The 12,920-nt window shown below is 36.5% G+C and overlaps 1 protein-coding gene across 11 annotated transcripts in view; it reads left to right on the top strand.

Moving 5' to 3' along the window:
• Bbx (BBX high mobility group box domain containing) overlaps positions 1-12,920 on the top strand; it is a 240,622-nt gene that overhangs the window by 147,849 nt on the left and 79,853 nt on the right. For all 11 annotated transcript variants that reach the window (XM_050163460.1, XM_050163461.1, XM_050163471.1 and 8 more), the window contains 2 exons: positions 2,316-2,486; positions 7,715-7,957. In XM_050163460.1, coding sequence (XP_050019417.1) covers positions 2,325-2,486; positions 7,715-7,957 — 405 coding nt within the window. In that variant the 5' untranslated portion in view covers positions 2,316-2,324. The remainder of the gene's footprint in view (positions 1-2,315; positions 2,487-7,714; positions 7,958-12,920) is intronic.

The raw sequence follows: 12,920 nt of genomic DNA, 5'->3' as shown, positions 1-12,920 counted from the left end.
TATTTGTAGATAAAATTGGAGTTGTTAAATGGCCTATCAATTCACAAGAAATCTAATTTTTTTTTTGTTAAGAGTATGCCAGATAACTAGTTCTAGTCGAGTTTTCAATAACTGCTTGTGCTCCTAAAGCAGCCACACGAGTCGTACAGTTACTTCATTCAGCAGAAGTTCTTACTACAAAAGCCACAGGGACACTGTGTTGCTTCCTCCTCCTCTCCCTCCCTTTCACTTTCTCTTTTCTTTCCTACTCCTTCTTTCCTCTCTCTCTTCCCCCTCCCAGTTTTCTCACTTTCTTCAGCTTGCTTTGTTTTTGGCTTAGTGGTAGACGGATGCATACTTTATGAAGGTTTTTTTTTATCAAAATGAAAAATTTTATTTTATTAAAACACATATTTTATTGCTATCTTCAATGAAAGACTTATTTCACTGTCCATCAGCAGTGAGCTGGTTAAATAAACTGCATTGTACTCATATTTTGTTACACCATTTTTACCAGATTGAACAAGATATGTTAACCTAATAGAAAGGGCATGATGTACACAACTTTGGAACCATGGAAATGGCTCTGTGAGTAAAGGCTCTTACACGTAAGCCTAATGATCTGAGTTGATTCCTAGAGCCTATATGGTGGAAGGAAGAACCAACCCCTACAAACTGTTGCTCACTACTCCCACCATGTACACAAATACGAGAGTTTAAAGGGTGCTGAACGATATAGTTCCTAAGACTATTATAATTGGTTAAGGGATTCATAAGAAGTTAGAGGCAGTGATTAACAAAATAGTGAAATGGACTTGTGTCTGTATAGAAATTTAGTATGGATAAAAGTGTCATTCTTGGGAAGTGAGGAGAAATCTAAATTCTTTAAGAAATGGTACTGGTACAGTTGGCTAACTATTTACAATAATTGAGTAAACTAGATCCCTACTTTACTACTTTTATTAAAGTGTTTCAGTGTCTAAGATGAAGTCATACAAGTTCTAAGAGAAAACACTAGTGGGTAGCTTTTTGCTTTAAAGTGAAGAAAGCCTAAGTGTGATTCAAAAATCCAAAAATACAGAAGATGGATGAGTTTGCCCGTGCTGTGTTATTTACAAGACCTGAGAACAGGATGGAATCTTGATGCTTTATGTGCATGGACCCAAGACTGTTTCAACGCGGTGTCTGAAATTCAGTGGCATTATATTGTGTGCATTGAATTGGCTGGAATATCCATGAAGTGAGATGAGTGTTTGTTCATAATTGTCAGCCTGTGTCCCCAAACCACTAATGTTTGATAGCATTTGACTATAGTGCCTGAGTTTTACATGAATATATATGAATAGTAATCTGTATTTTACATTAAATGAGTGAGAAATTATAAATCAGAAAAAATGAGAGCATATAAGAAAGTACTTAGTTAACTTTTAGGTTCTAGGGTTGGTCATGTTGCAAAATGACATACATGTTGTTACAACCTACAATACTTTTATCAACTTTTTTCAAGTCATTAAAAAATAATGGAGAATTGAGGATCTAAAGGATATTGTGTCACAATTATATCCTGATTCTCTCTTAACTATTTAAGCCAATTATGCATTTAAAAATTGTAAAGATATATTTTTTTTCCTTTTTAAATCAGGCTGCAAGTATGCTAGAGAGATGGGGAAAAAAAGCATGTGCTTGTTTTATTTGATTGTAGACAGGTGACAGGGATCACTCTGCTTTGTGACCCACAGTGTGTTCATGCACCAAATGCTTGAAAATTGCACAGGTTTTGAAAAAATGTATTTTATTGTATAAAATAGTTTTATTTTAAATCTAAACCAAATATCAAGTGACTCTTAGAAAACACTTATTTAATATGGCAAGTACATATTTATCTTAGTATAGAATGTAAAATTCACTTGAAAAGTAATAGTCATGACAGAATGTGTAGAGGACCCCTCTCAGAATCCCTCTGCTCTCCCAAATGTCGTCTTTCATCAAGTCTTGTGTTAGGAGAGTGGGAGTCTCTATTCTGAATAAATATGAACAGGTTAATGTAACTGGTAATCACCTAATAGCTTATTTAGGTTTTAAGTTTTGAAGTTATGGAGTGGAAAGAAGTAGACTTATTAAGGCAAAATTTTTAGCCCAATTTAGCCCATTAAAATGAATGCATGATTATGTACTTAAGATTCTCACTGTATCCAGTAAGTGCCTAAGCTGATATATAATTTAGAAAATTAAAATTATAACCCAATGAGAGCTAACTGGACAAAATTAAGTAATTTTAATCAAACTGACTTTGGTTCATATTCACCTTCTCTCCATCTTTTGCACTCCTGCCCCAGGTCACAGTGATGAAAGGCAGTAATAGAAATAAAGAACATTCATCAGAAGGAGAAGGGGCTGGAAAACGACCAAAACGGAAGTGTCTTCAGTGGCATCCGTTGTTAGCCAAGAAACTTCTTGATTTTTCAGAAGAGGAGGAAGAAGACGAGGAAGAGGAAGATATTGATAAAGTAAGCCTTTCATAAAACCATAGATATCTCAAGTATATACTTAAGCATGAATCATTTTCTAACATAATAATTTTATGTCTTCTAGGACTCCTAGGTTTAACTTTCATTGTTCCTTCTCACAGTTTAGAGTAAAAGGATTCCTTCTCTAGGAATTCTCTGAACTCCCTGTGATAACAGAGATGCAGATGGGGCTCTTCATGAAGCTTAATGTCCTCATTTGGTTCCCCTGTCTTTGCTTCCAGCCCAGCCTTGCCTCTTGTTGTTAGACCATTTCAGAGATGTTCTTAGTCTTCATTGCTATGGCCCTTGTTGTATCTGACTGTACTTAATCCCCTCCCCGAAGTCTCTGTGGCCACATTTCTTTTCTTTTTTTTTTTTAAATTTATTTATTTTTATTATCTATACAATATTCTGTCTGTGTGTATGTCTGCAGGCCAGAAGAGGGCACCAGATCTCATTACAGATGGTTGTGAGCCACCATGTGGTTGCTGGGAATTGAACTCAGGACCTTTGGAAGAACAGGCAATGCTCTTAACCTCTGAGCCATCTCTCCAGCCCAGCCACATTTCTTTCTTCCAAGTTCTTTTCTGGAACATCCCTTTCCTATGTATGAACAGTTAGCTCTAGGACTTGGTATAATTGACTTTTCATTATTTCAGTAAAGAACTACATCCTTGAAGACTTGGGGCCAAGGCGTTGTATTTTAAAGTCGGGATTTCTTCATAGCACTCATAAATATTTGCCCTGTGGTTTTATTTATTTATTTATTTATTTATTTATTTATTTATTTATTTTATTTTTTGGTTTTTTCGAGACAGGGTTTCTCTGTGGCTTTAAAGCCTGTCCTAGAACTAGCTCTGTAGACCAGGCTGGTCTCGAACTCATTGCCCTGTGGTTTTAGCTGTGTACTTGTTTTGTCCTCTCTTCTGCCTCAGAAACAAGTATGGTGCCTGGCTCATAGCAGAAACACGATATATGTGTATATATATATGCTGAGTGGAGGGACAAAAAGCATGTATTTGTCACCACAGATTTTATAAATATATGGCTTTGGTGCTTTTCATGCTGTTGACATTTACTCAGCCATCTTTTTAATAAAAACAAACATCTAGCAGAACTCATCTTTTTATGAGGAGTGAGCTCATTCTCACTGTAAGCCATAATATCGACATTAATCTGCTCATGAGACATGTTTCAGTGCCCATTTAATTTCAAGATTAGTTTTGGAAGGGGATCTTCAAATCATGGCACTCTTGTTTCAGGAAATTGCTGACTTTATGCTTCGTTTGACTTTTCTGATTCATTTGCTCTGTTGATTACTTGGTCCTTGAGGTTGGCTCCCCTTTCCATGACAGCATCCCCTTCTATTTATACAGCTTCCTTCACCTCTGTTCCTTCCTAATGTCTTTCAGTTACTTTTCATATATTATTCATGCTCATATCTGGGTGTACAGTTTGGGAGACTGAGTCAAGAGGATTAAGAATTTGAGGCCAGCTTTGTAGTAAATTTTGTCTCAGCAAACAAAAGTAATTTGTTTCTGAGCTTGTAATCTTGATCTTTGTCTCCATCCTGGATTTTTATCCTCAACTCTGAGCTCATATTTCAGACTGTCTCTCTGTCTATCTGTCCCTCTCTCTGTCTGTCTGTCTGTTGCGCTCTCTCTCTCTCTCTCTCTCTGTCTGTCTGTCTCTCTCTCTCTGTCTCTCTCTCTCTACCTATCTGTATCTATCTGTCTATTTAGTTTGAGTGTGTTCAAAACTAAGTTTCTACTTTTTTCCTCCAAATCTTCTATATTTTCCCTTTCTCAATAAAGGCCACTGCAACATTTTCATAATACTTATTTCATCTAATTTTCCCCAGGCTTCCCCTCTTTCCATCCATCTATCCACAAATCCTTTCAGACGTTCCTTTTATAACACGTTTTCTATGTGACCCCTTTTTAATATCTCTTTTGAACTCTGTTTGTGCAAGCCACCACTACTTCTAGCAGAGATTATTTTATTCCTACCCATCTTCCTGCTTTCATGCTTCTTTTGTATTGTCTATTCTGCAGAAAGCAGTCACAGGGATCCTTTGAGAATGGAAGGCCAGTCATGTCACCTCCCTCCTTAACAAGGGCAGGGATTTTTGTACTCCCTGCTCTGTTAGAACAGGGCCTGGAGCATGGCAAGTCCCAGTAAATAGTTGCTGAGTGAAGGATTAAAGTCATTAGATCCTTTTATTCTGTCTTAGAGATGTTCCTGTCCCCCTTTATTCTTAGAAATTTTGCTCATTTATATAACTCGATCATTATCCCACTGGCAGGTGTCCACCTAGCTAACAGTAGCTACTTCAAATGCAGACTATCCATCACTATTTATTCTGCCTTTCCCAGGATCATTTTTCAATTTTCAAATCAATTTAAATGCCAATCACTCTTGGTTTTATCTTGAATATTATTTCTGTTCTCATATCCTATTCCTGTTCCTATTGTCCGGATTTCTGCTATCTCTTTTTTTCTGGACACTGGAAGTAAACTTTTAATTGACTTCTCAAGGTTTGGTTGCTGTGATTTTATTCAAAAGAACTTGTGGTGTGCAGTACCAGCAGCAGCTCTTTGTTTAAAATACAAATGTCTCTTGCTTTGGAAATTTACTCAAGGCTCTACATTTATTTTAGGTACTTGTCTTGTTACTGCAACAGAACACCTGACAAAAGCAACACAAGTTCCGGGGCATGCAGTCTGTCATAGCAGGGGAGGCACAGCAGAAGTGGTAGGAGGCAGCTGTCCCAAGCTCACAGTGACGGGAGAGCATTAGATGTGTTCTGCTCCCTTCCTCCTTTTGTTCAGTCTGGGACTACAGCTCAGAATCGCTCCACCCAAATTTTAGGGTGCGTCTTTCCATCTCATTTAACCTAACCTAAGAAAGTCCTTAAACAGAGATGTCCAGAGATTTGTTTCTGTAGTGATTCTAAATCCTGTCCAGTTGACAGAACCATCATATCATTGCATCTAGCTTAGGTACCTGTATTTAAGAGATGCTTGGTAAACTAAAGTCAGCTGTTTTTTTATCCTCATTTTCTTTGGGTTATACATTTGCTCACTTTTCATTTGATTAATTTAATGAGATAGCTATAACATTAGTAGTAGTTAAGGATTTTTTGGGACAGTTTGTTTCAAATCAGTAGCTGGTGTATGGGTTTAAATGCCCACTTATCAGCATGGCATAGCACATTGTTCCTGAAATGGTCCATATTTCTTATTTCCTTACTTGACAAACCTTATTATCATTTTCTTGTACCATAGAACTATGTGGATGTTTGAATGAAGCTCCAGGCCCCAATTCTTGCTTCTCCATACCTTCCAGCTGATCAGCCAACATGTTCTGATTCAGCTTTCAACACCTTTATTTATAAGAGGTTATCAGCGTGTTGCTTTGTAATTTATTTGTCTTTATGTACTTACATAATGAATTTTATTCCTATCTTTTCCTTAGCTTCATAGTTTCAAAATACCAAATAAATGTCCTTTGAAAAATCAGATAACTGCTAGTAATTATATATATATATATATATATATATATATATATATATATATATAATGAAGAAAAAAAATCTGTACTCTTTATTTTCAAGTCAGCCATAGTTTCAGGACTTTATTATTTATTTGACCATAATTGATGGCCAATTTGTTATATTTGCAATATTTACTTAAAAGTAGTAACTTGTGACTGGTAAGATGGCTCAGAGGGTAAAGGAACTTACCATGTAAACCTGGCAACATAAAAATTGATGGAGAGGACCAACTCAATGAAGTTGTCCTTTGACCTTTACAAGCATGTTGTGTCAAGGGTACCAACCTCTTATCACACACAACAACGCATACACTCTAATAATAATTTTTTAAAATGGTAAATTTGAATAAATATTTTCCTTCTACCGTTTTGTTAGCTGTTGCCTGGTAAATATTGTATAAAAAGAGCACAGTTGCCTTCTAGTTTTGGTTCTAGCACTTCTTGAGAATTAGCTAGAGATATGAACTTTTAGGTCCCACTTCTGAGCCAAAGAATCAAATACTCAAAACCTAGCAAACTTTTTTTTTTTAACAAGGCCCCAGAGAGTCCAGTCTACTGAGTATCAGAACTGCTGCCTTTCTGTGTAATGCAGACTGATTACTACCTTGAGCCTTCTTGGCTTTGACTGTAGAACAAGCAATAAAGACATGAACTTAGACAATCTGGATTTCTGTACACAACTGCATTTGTTTCTAGGAAAATCACAGAATTATACTTCAGTTTTAGAAATACTGCAGTCTCACTATTTTCTGAGATTCCGTGATCACAGATGTGCTTCATGGAATGTAGTATAGCACTCATTTGCTGGAAGCATTACAAGAAGTAGAGGAGAAAGACTAGACCATAGGCCAAAGTGTACCAGGCCTGAGAATTACTGGATTCACAGGGGCAGTGAGTAGACAGATTCAGTATGTATGGAAGTCCTTGCAGACATTGAACAGTGATAACAACGTGCTTAGAAAAGAAAGACTTTAAAAATAAGGTGACTGCTTAAGCCTATGGGAATTTATCCTTATTGCCCTAACATCTTGGAAGATAAGACTGATGTTTACAGGATTAAAGATGCTTTATGAAGTGCTTTTAAACAATTATGTTAAATACTTTATGTAAGAAGCTCTTCTGTGTCATACGCAAAAGTCTGGGTGTTTTGTATATTTGTTTTTAATTATATTTGCTTTCATGATAAACTTTATCATGTTATTAACTTCAAAAACTTTTTGAAGAGCAGAAAGAGCTAATATATATGTACCTTATGTGGATATAATTAATCTTGAGGCCCATAAACCACAAAATAATATTTTGTTCACTTAGCAATTGGCTAAATGTTAATACCGGGTGAGTTGGCCTCTGTAGTTATAAAGGTAAATAAAAGACTTTTATCCCCAAACGGTTCACTCTTTAGTGAGAGAAAAAAGGTAAGCAGTATCAACACAATGTAATACATGGTGTAATAGAAATACACACAGATTGCCATAGAAACTAAACAGGACACATGTAAGTTAGTTATCATCCACCAAGAGTAGTCAATGATTTTTTTAAAAAATTACCTTTTCAGTTTCTTAGATGTTTAAATAGAGCTAAGAAAAAATACAATTGCAAATCAAAAACTGATTGCTAAATCAAAATAGTTTGAGCTGTGTTAAGTATATGACTTTTGCTTTGGTTGGTGATAGGTTCATCTTCTTGAGGCGGATGGTCTAGAGCAAGATGTTGGTGAAACTGAAGACGATGAGTCACCAGAGCAGCGAGCTCGGAGACCAATGAATGCATTTCTTTTATTTTGCAAGCGTCATCGCTCTCTTGTCCGACAGGAACACCCAAAGCTTGATAACCGAGGTGCTACCAAGATACTAGCTGATTGGTGGGCTGTTCTTGATCCAAAGGAAAAGCAGAAATATACAGACATGGCCAAGGAGGTAGGTTGCAAGGACAAGGTGTGACAGTGATTATGGACACCCAGTTCTGTAACTCTTCCACAGCAAATCCGCAGCAGCATCTTCTGTTGTCATCAAATGCCATTGTAAAGAGGACAACCTCAGGTTCGGTTTTTCTTATCATATCACAGGAATATATTATGATCACGTTATGATGTTAAATAACTAGTGTGAGTGTGGTCTCAGATTTTTAAAACAATTATCACAATGAGAAAGTTGGACAAAGATTTGTATGCCTTCTAAACTCTGTTATGTTTTGAATAAAAACAATTTTTTTGTAAACACTTTTTGTAAACACAATTGTTAAGAGAGGTGCTTTGACTTGTTTCTGTTCTGAAAAATAGTGGAGCATGAAGATTTAAAACTAATATGCGGATGAATGACAATAGAACAGGCTGTACTGTGACGTATGCATGCTCGCAAAAACTGTGAACAATAATAATTGGTGAGAAACATTTCTACATGGGAAGAATATTAAGAAAGGTGGCACATTCATTCCAAAATGATAGCAGTAACTAAATGTCTTCAAAAAGTTCTGTACTATATTTGTTTCTACATTAATATGGGATCAATAACGATCATTGTCCAGATATATTATGTGTGGACTTAGTTCTAAATGAGGCATAGGTACTGCATTTTGGTTAAGTCTGAAAGGAATAGTTCTAACATTATTTCCTTAGAGTTTCAACTTGCAAAAAAATTTTCATTCATGAAAATCCCTGCCACCCCATTAACTTCTGAGGGGAAAAAAATGAACCAGCAGGGGATAAAATAATGTAATTTCAAGATATTTTATTAGACATCTCAGTATGTGGAAAAAATAATGCCTTCACTTGACTTGGTTTTATTGAGTTGTTTAATAAGGAATCCTGCAACATAAAATTTTCTTTGAAAACATACAGGGAAATTTGAATACAGAGTAAATGACTAGTGTTGCTGTGTAATTAATGATCACAGAAGGCTTCAGGAATTTACTAATTGTTCAAGAAAGACTTTTAACTATGCTGGGCATCTATAAAATTTAAAATCAATGACAGCAACTTACGTGATTTTAAATGTTCCAATAGATTTCCACAAGCCTAACAGTAATTAACAATAAACCCTTCTCATTAAATAGGTTTATATCCTTTCATACTCGTGCTTATATGATAAAGTAAACAATTATCTGGAGCCTCACAGTGAGCTGCATGTGCTTCCTATAATTAAACACTTGAGTTTGATTTTGGACAACACGCAGCATATTGCCAATATAGTGTTTGCCTCTTCTTAAATACAGCTAATTTACAAACCCAATAGGTGGCCACTTTTAAGAGGAGGACCTATTATTTTTGCACAGGAAATCCTTTACTAATTACTTAATTAGCTTCACAATATTTGCCATTGTGGTACTATAATGAAATCTGTTTAGGTAGCCCCCTGCAGCCTACAAGTGGAAACCAGAATGTCCCACGTTGCATCTTGCCTTGTTTATAGTTACTCATATAAAATATTGTCTCATTTCTACTCCATAGTCTAATCGATTCAGCTACTTCCCAAATTATCACACAATTGGTCTCTGGTGGTTATTTCTTTCAGCTTATTTACTTAGTGTTTCACAGTTACATTAAAGTGCATGTAATCGTGCTGAAGCCTTTTTTGTTAATATTGCAGCCTTAATTGGAATGTCAGTTCAGTCAGCCAATGCTTATTAAGAAGTTTCAGTACTCAGATTTTATGGTAGTTGGTAGTGATACAAAACTAGACACAAAGAAGCCTCTGGTCCCCAAGCCCAGGTCGTTTTGAAAACTACTTCAGGTATAACTTTTCTACTTTGAAGCCCTCAATTTTGAATATTTTACTAAACACATGACATTCTTTCAGCACATGTGTGAATATGAATGCTTTACATTTATTTGCCATCTGAATCCTTGCCTTTATTAGAGTGAGAATGGCTTACCCACAGGGATAGCCTGAGAATGTGTCCTGAGGCATTTTGGTTATTGTGCAAGCGTCGTGGTAGACCTTTTACTGCACAAGGCTGTGCAATCTTAGGAGACCATTATTGTGGCAGGTAGTTGACTAGAACATTAGTATATAGTTTGTACTTTTCTCTTTCTGATTTTAAAAGAAGCATATCTTTAAAAGATGAAGTAGCAATACAATTTTTCTTTTTCTATTCATGACAAGTCTAGGTTTCTGTGGAGGAAGTACAGATTCATATTCCCCGCTCCCCAACTCTGTATAGATTAGCAGCACTTCTCCCGTGTGCTCTGTACAGGTTATAACTCCCCCCCCCCCCCACACACACACACACCAGGTACTGAAGAAGTTAGCGCCATTCTCTGCTGAACTCTGACCTGGTTGTATGTTGTAATTTCTGCCTGCTGTTGAGGGAAGACCCAGCTCTAACAACTAAGTATGGAGGGAGTTCCTTCAGCTCCTCATGGTGGATATGATTATAAGAAAAAAAATGTGTGTTAGGACTCTTTGGTCAAATTTCAGATAATTTTTTGTATAATCAGTCAACTGATCTGGTAGATTTTACTTCATATATTTGTAGCAGCAGCATCTGGTATTCACAGAATGTCTATTCTAGAATCTCACCAGGATCGCCATCTCTTTTCATTCTGCAGATCTAGACTGTAAACACTAGTGGACACTGAGTTAGTACTCCAAATGCAACTAAAATTAAATAAATGGAGAAAATGTTTCATTAATATTAAGGTACATTGTAGATCAAATTTCCATTTATGTAATGATCTGGAAAGCATTTATTGTTTGAGACCCCATTTTAAAGCATTAACATAATAGATTATTGTCTTTTGTTATATAATAATACCATTGTCAGATATAAAGGAGGTAGAAAAACGGTGACAGAGGGTATGCATTTAGTGACGGTACTGAATAACAAAAGAAGCAGCAATTTCTTTTTTGTTATTCTAACAAAATACAATAGTGGTTAGGGCCAGGAAAAAAGTGTCAGCATTACTGAATGCCTTCTATCAGTACAGAACTCTCTGTAAAGCAAATTTACAATAGAATATTTATTCAGCTGGAAATTTGTAGGAAAAGTTGAAGGCCATAAGGTGAATTTTGATTTTCTTAGAAGTTTGAAAATCAGTATTTTAACAAAAGTCTAGATATGTGTGAGAATTTTTCATCAAAATCTTAGGATCAATAATCTGTGATTGATGCTCCTGGAAGATAAATGAGCTTCCCTCTCCCCTCCAACTTGGCCCTGGATGTCTGGATAGATGGGGCCTATCTCTTGAGGCCTTTCGCTCCTGTGATGATGGATTTTGTCCACCTGGTTGGCCTACATGGCAATTATTACACTTGGCTATTTGCTCCGGACTGTATACCAGGTCTCCCAGCATTACTTCTTTTCCCTGCCTCCTTTGTAATCTCTTTTCTAGTAACCTTGTCATAACAAATGACAAGCCTTTCCTGTGTCTCTTGAAAGCTGAATCAGATCAAATGATTGATGAAGGACCAAGTTCCAAGGACATACAGGCATCTTTGCTCTCCGAGGCTGCTCTTGCCTCTGAACTTTCTCGCAGTTCATAATTTGTATTGGTTTCATGTTTTCTGTAAATAAATTTGTGTGTTTTTTTCCCCTTCAGTCATTCACAATTTTAGCCCTTCTGATCAGTATATACTTAACTAGAGGTCTAGTGTTGTATCTCAGCGATAAGATGGCTACTAAGCATGTCTGAGGCTCTGGGTTCAATCTCCAACAACAAACAAAAGCTAAAAAATAAAAATGTTATGTGTGTGTGTATTGAACATTTATATTGAGTTTAAGAGTCTGCACAATTCATATTGTGATTTAGTTAGAGTATTATCCTTCAAAGTAAATTGTCTAAAACATCCCCATATTCCAGGCCTTTCTCTTGCACTCAGGAAACTTGCTGTTCTGTAGACCCGTTGCAAAACCATTTTTCATGCTTGAGTTAGGGCAAGGATTGTAGACCATGTGTAAATAGAAATGCTTGTGTGGTAAATTATGGATTGGAAGCAGCATGAAAGGAGGGACTCTGCTTGATTCCCCCTCTTTCTGTTTCCAGTGCCTAAGAAGAGTGTCTTTCAGTCAGTACTCACTGCGTCTTTGCAGTGAAGGTGCAGAGGATAGAGACAAGAGGATGAGAATGATTCTAAGTGCTGATTGTTGGTGCTTTATGCTGTCTTCAGCACTATCATAAATTAGTGTAAGGCGGCCTTCATTAGTATCAACTGATAATTTATCAGGATGACAGTATAATTTCCATTATACTTGATTTTTACTGAAACAGATCATTAAGTGATCCCTAGCAATGTTACTAGTGAAGGATGTGTCAAAAAACTGAATATGAAGAGAAGGGCACTCTCATGGAGCAAGAGATTCAGGTACTAACGCCATCCAGCCTCTTTCACAGCTGGTGCTTTCTACTTAGAAAATTTTACCTACCAAAAAAAAAGATGATTTTATTTCTCATGATGAATTTATTATTAGGTTTCTCTGAACGTTCAGTTACTGGCACACCTTCCCCGTGCACCTTTTATTGAGGCGTGATAATGATGCATGGTCTGCTCCTTGCCTTTTCACCCCTGCCTGCCATTTATCACTTTCTACCATCAGACAGCAGGCGAGGCTATTCGTCTGCTTCAACTTAATATGTAAATTCCCCATTTACACGAATTCACTGTGGTAGTGTGTCTTCTTATGTCAACTTTGATGTTTCAAAATTCATTCTGCTATACAGTGGTAAGTTCATGTGGTGCTGGCCTAGTGTCTCATTTTACTTCTTTATTTTTAAGAAAAATAGAACTAAACAGTAGAGTGGTGGCTAAGTAGTTATAAGAGTCCTTGTGTTCTAGTGTTCCCAACACCCACACTGGGCTGCTTACAACCATCTGTAACTACAGGTTACTCACGCCTCCAGTGTGCAAATACTCACACACAGACACATACACATAATTCAAATAA

Source organism: Alexandromys fortis, unplaced genomic scaffold, assembly GCF_014885135.2.
Source record: "Alexandromys fortis isolate MF-2015 unplaced genomic scaffold, M_Fortis_MF-2015_v1.1 scaffold_131, whole genome shotgun sequence".
Lineage (NCBI taxonomy): Eukaryota > Metazoa > Chordata > Mammalia > Rodentia > Cricetidae > Alexandromys > Alexandromys fortis.
The sequence above is the reverse complement of the archived record's forward strand: the minus strand, read 5'-3'. Positions and strand labels throughout refer to the sequence as shown.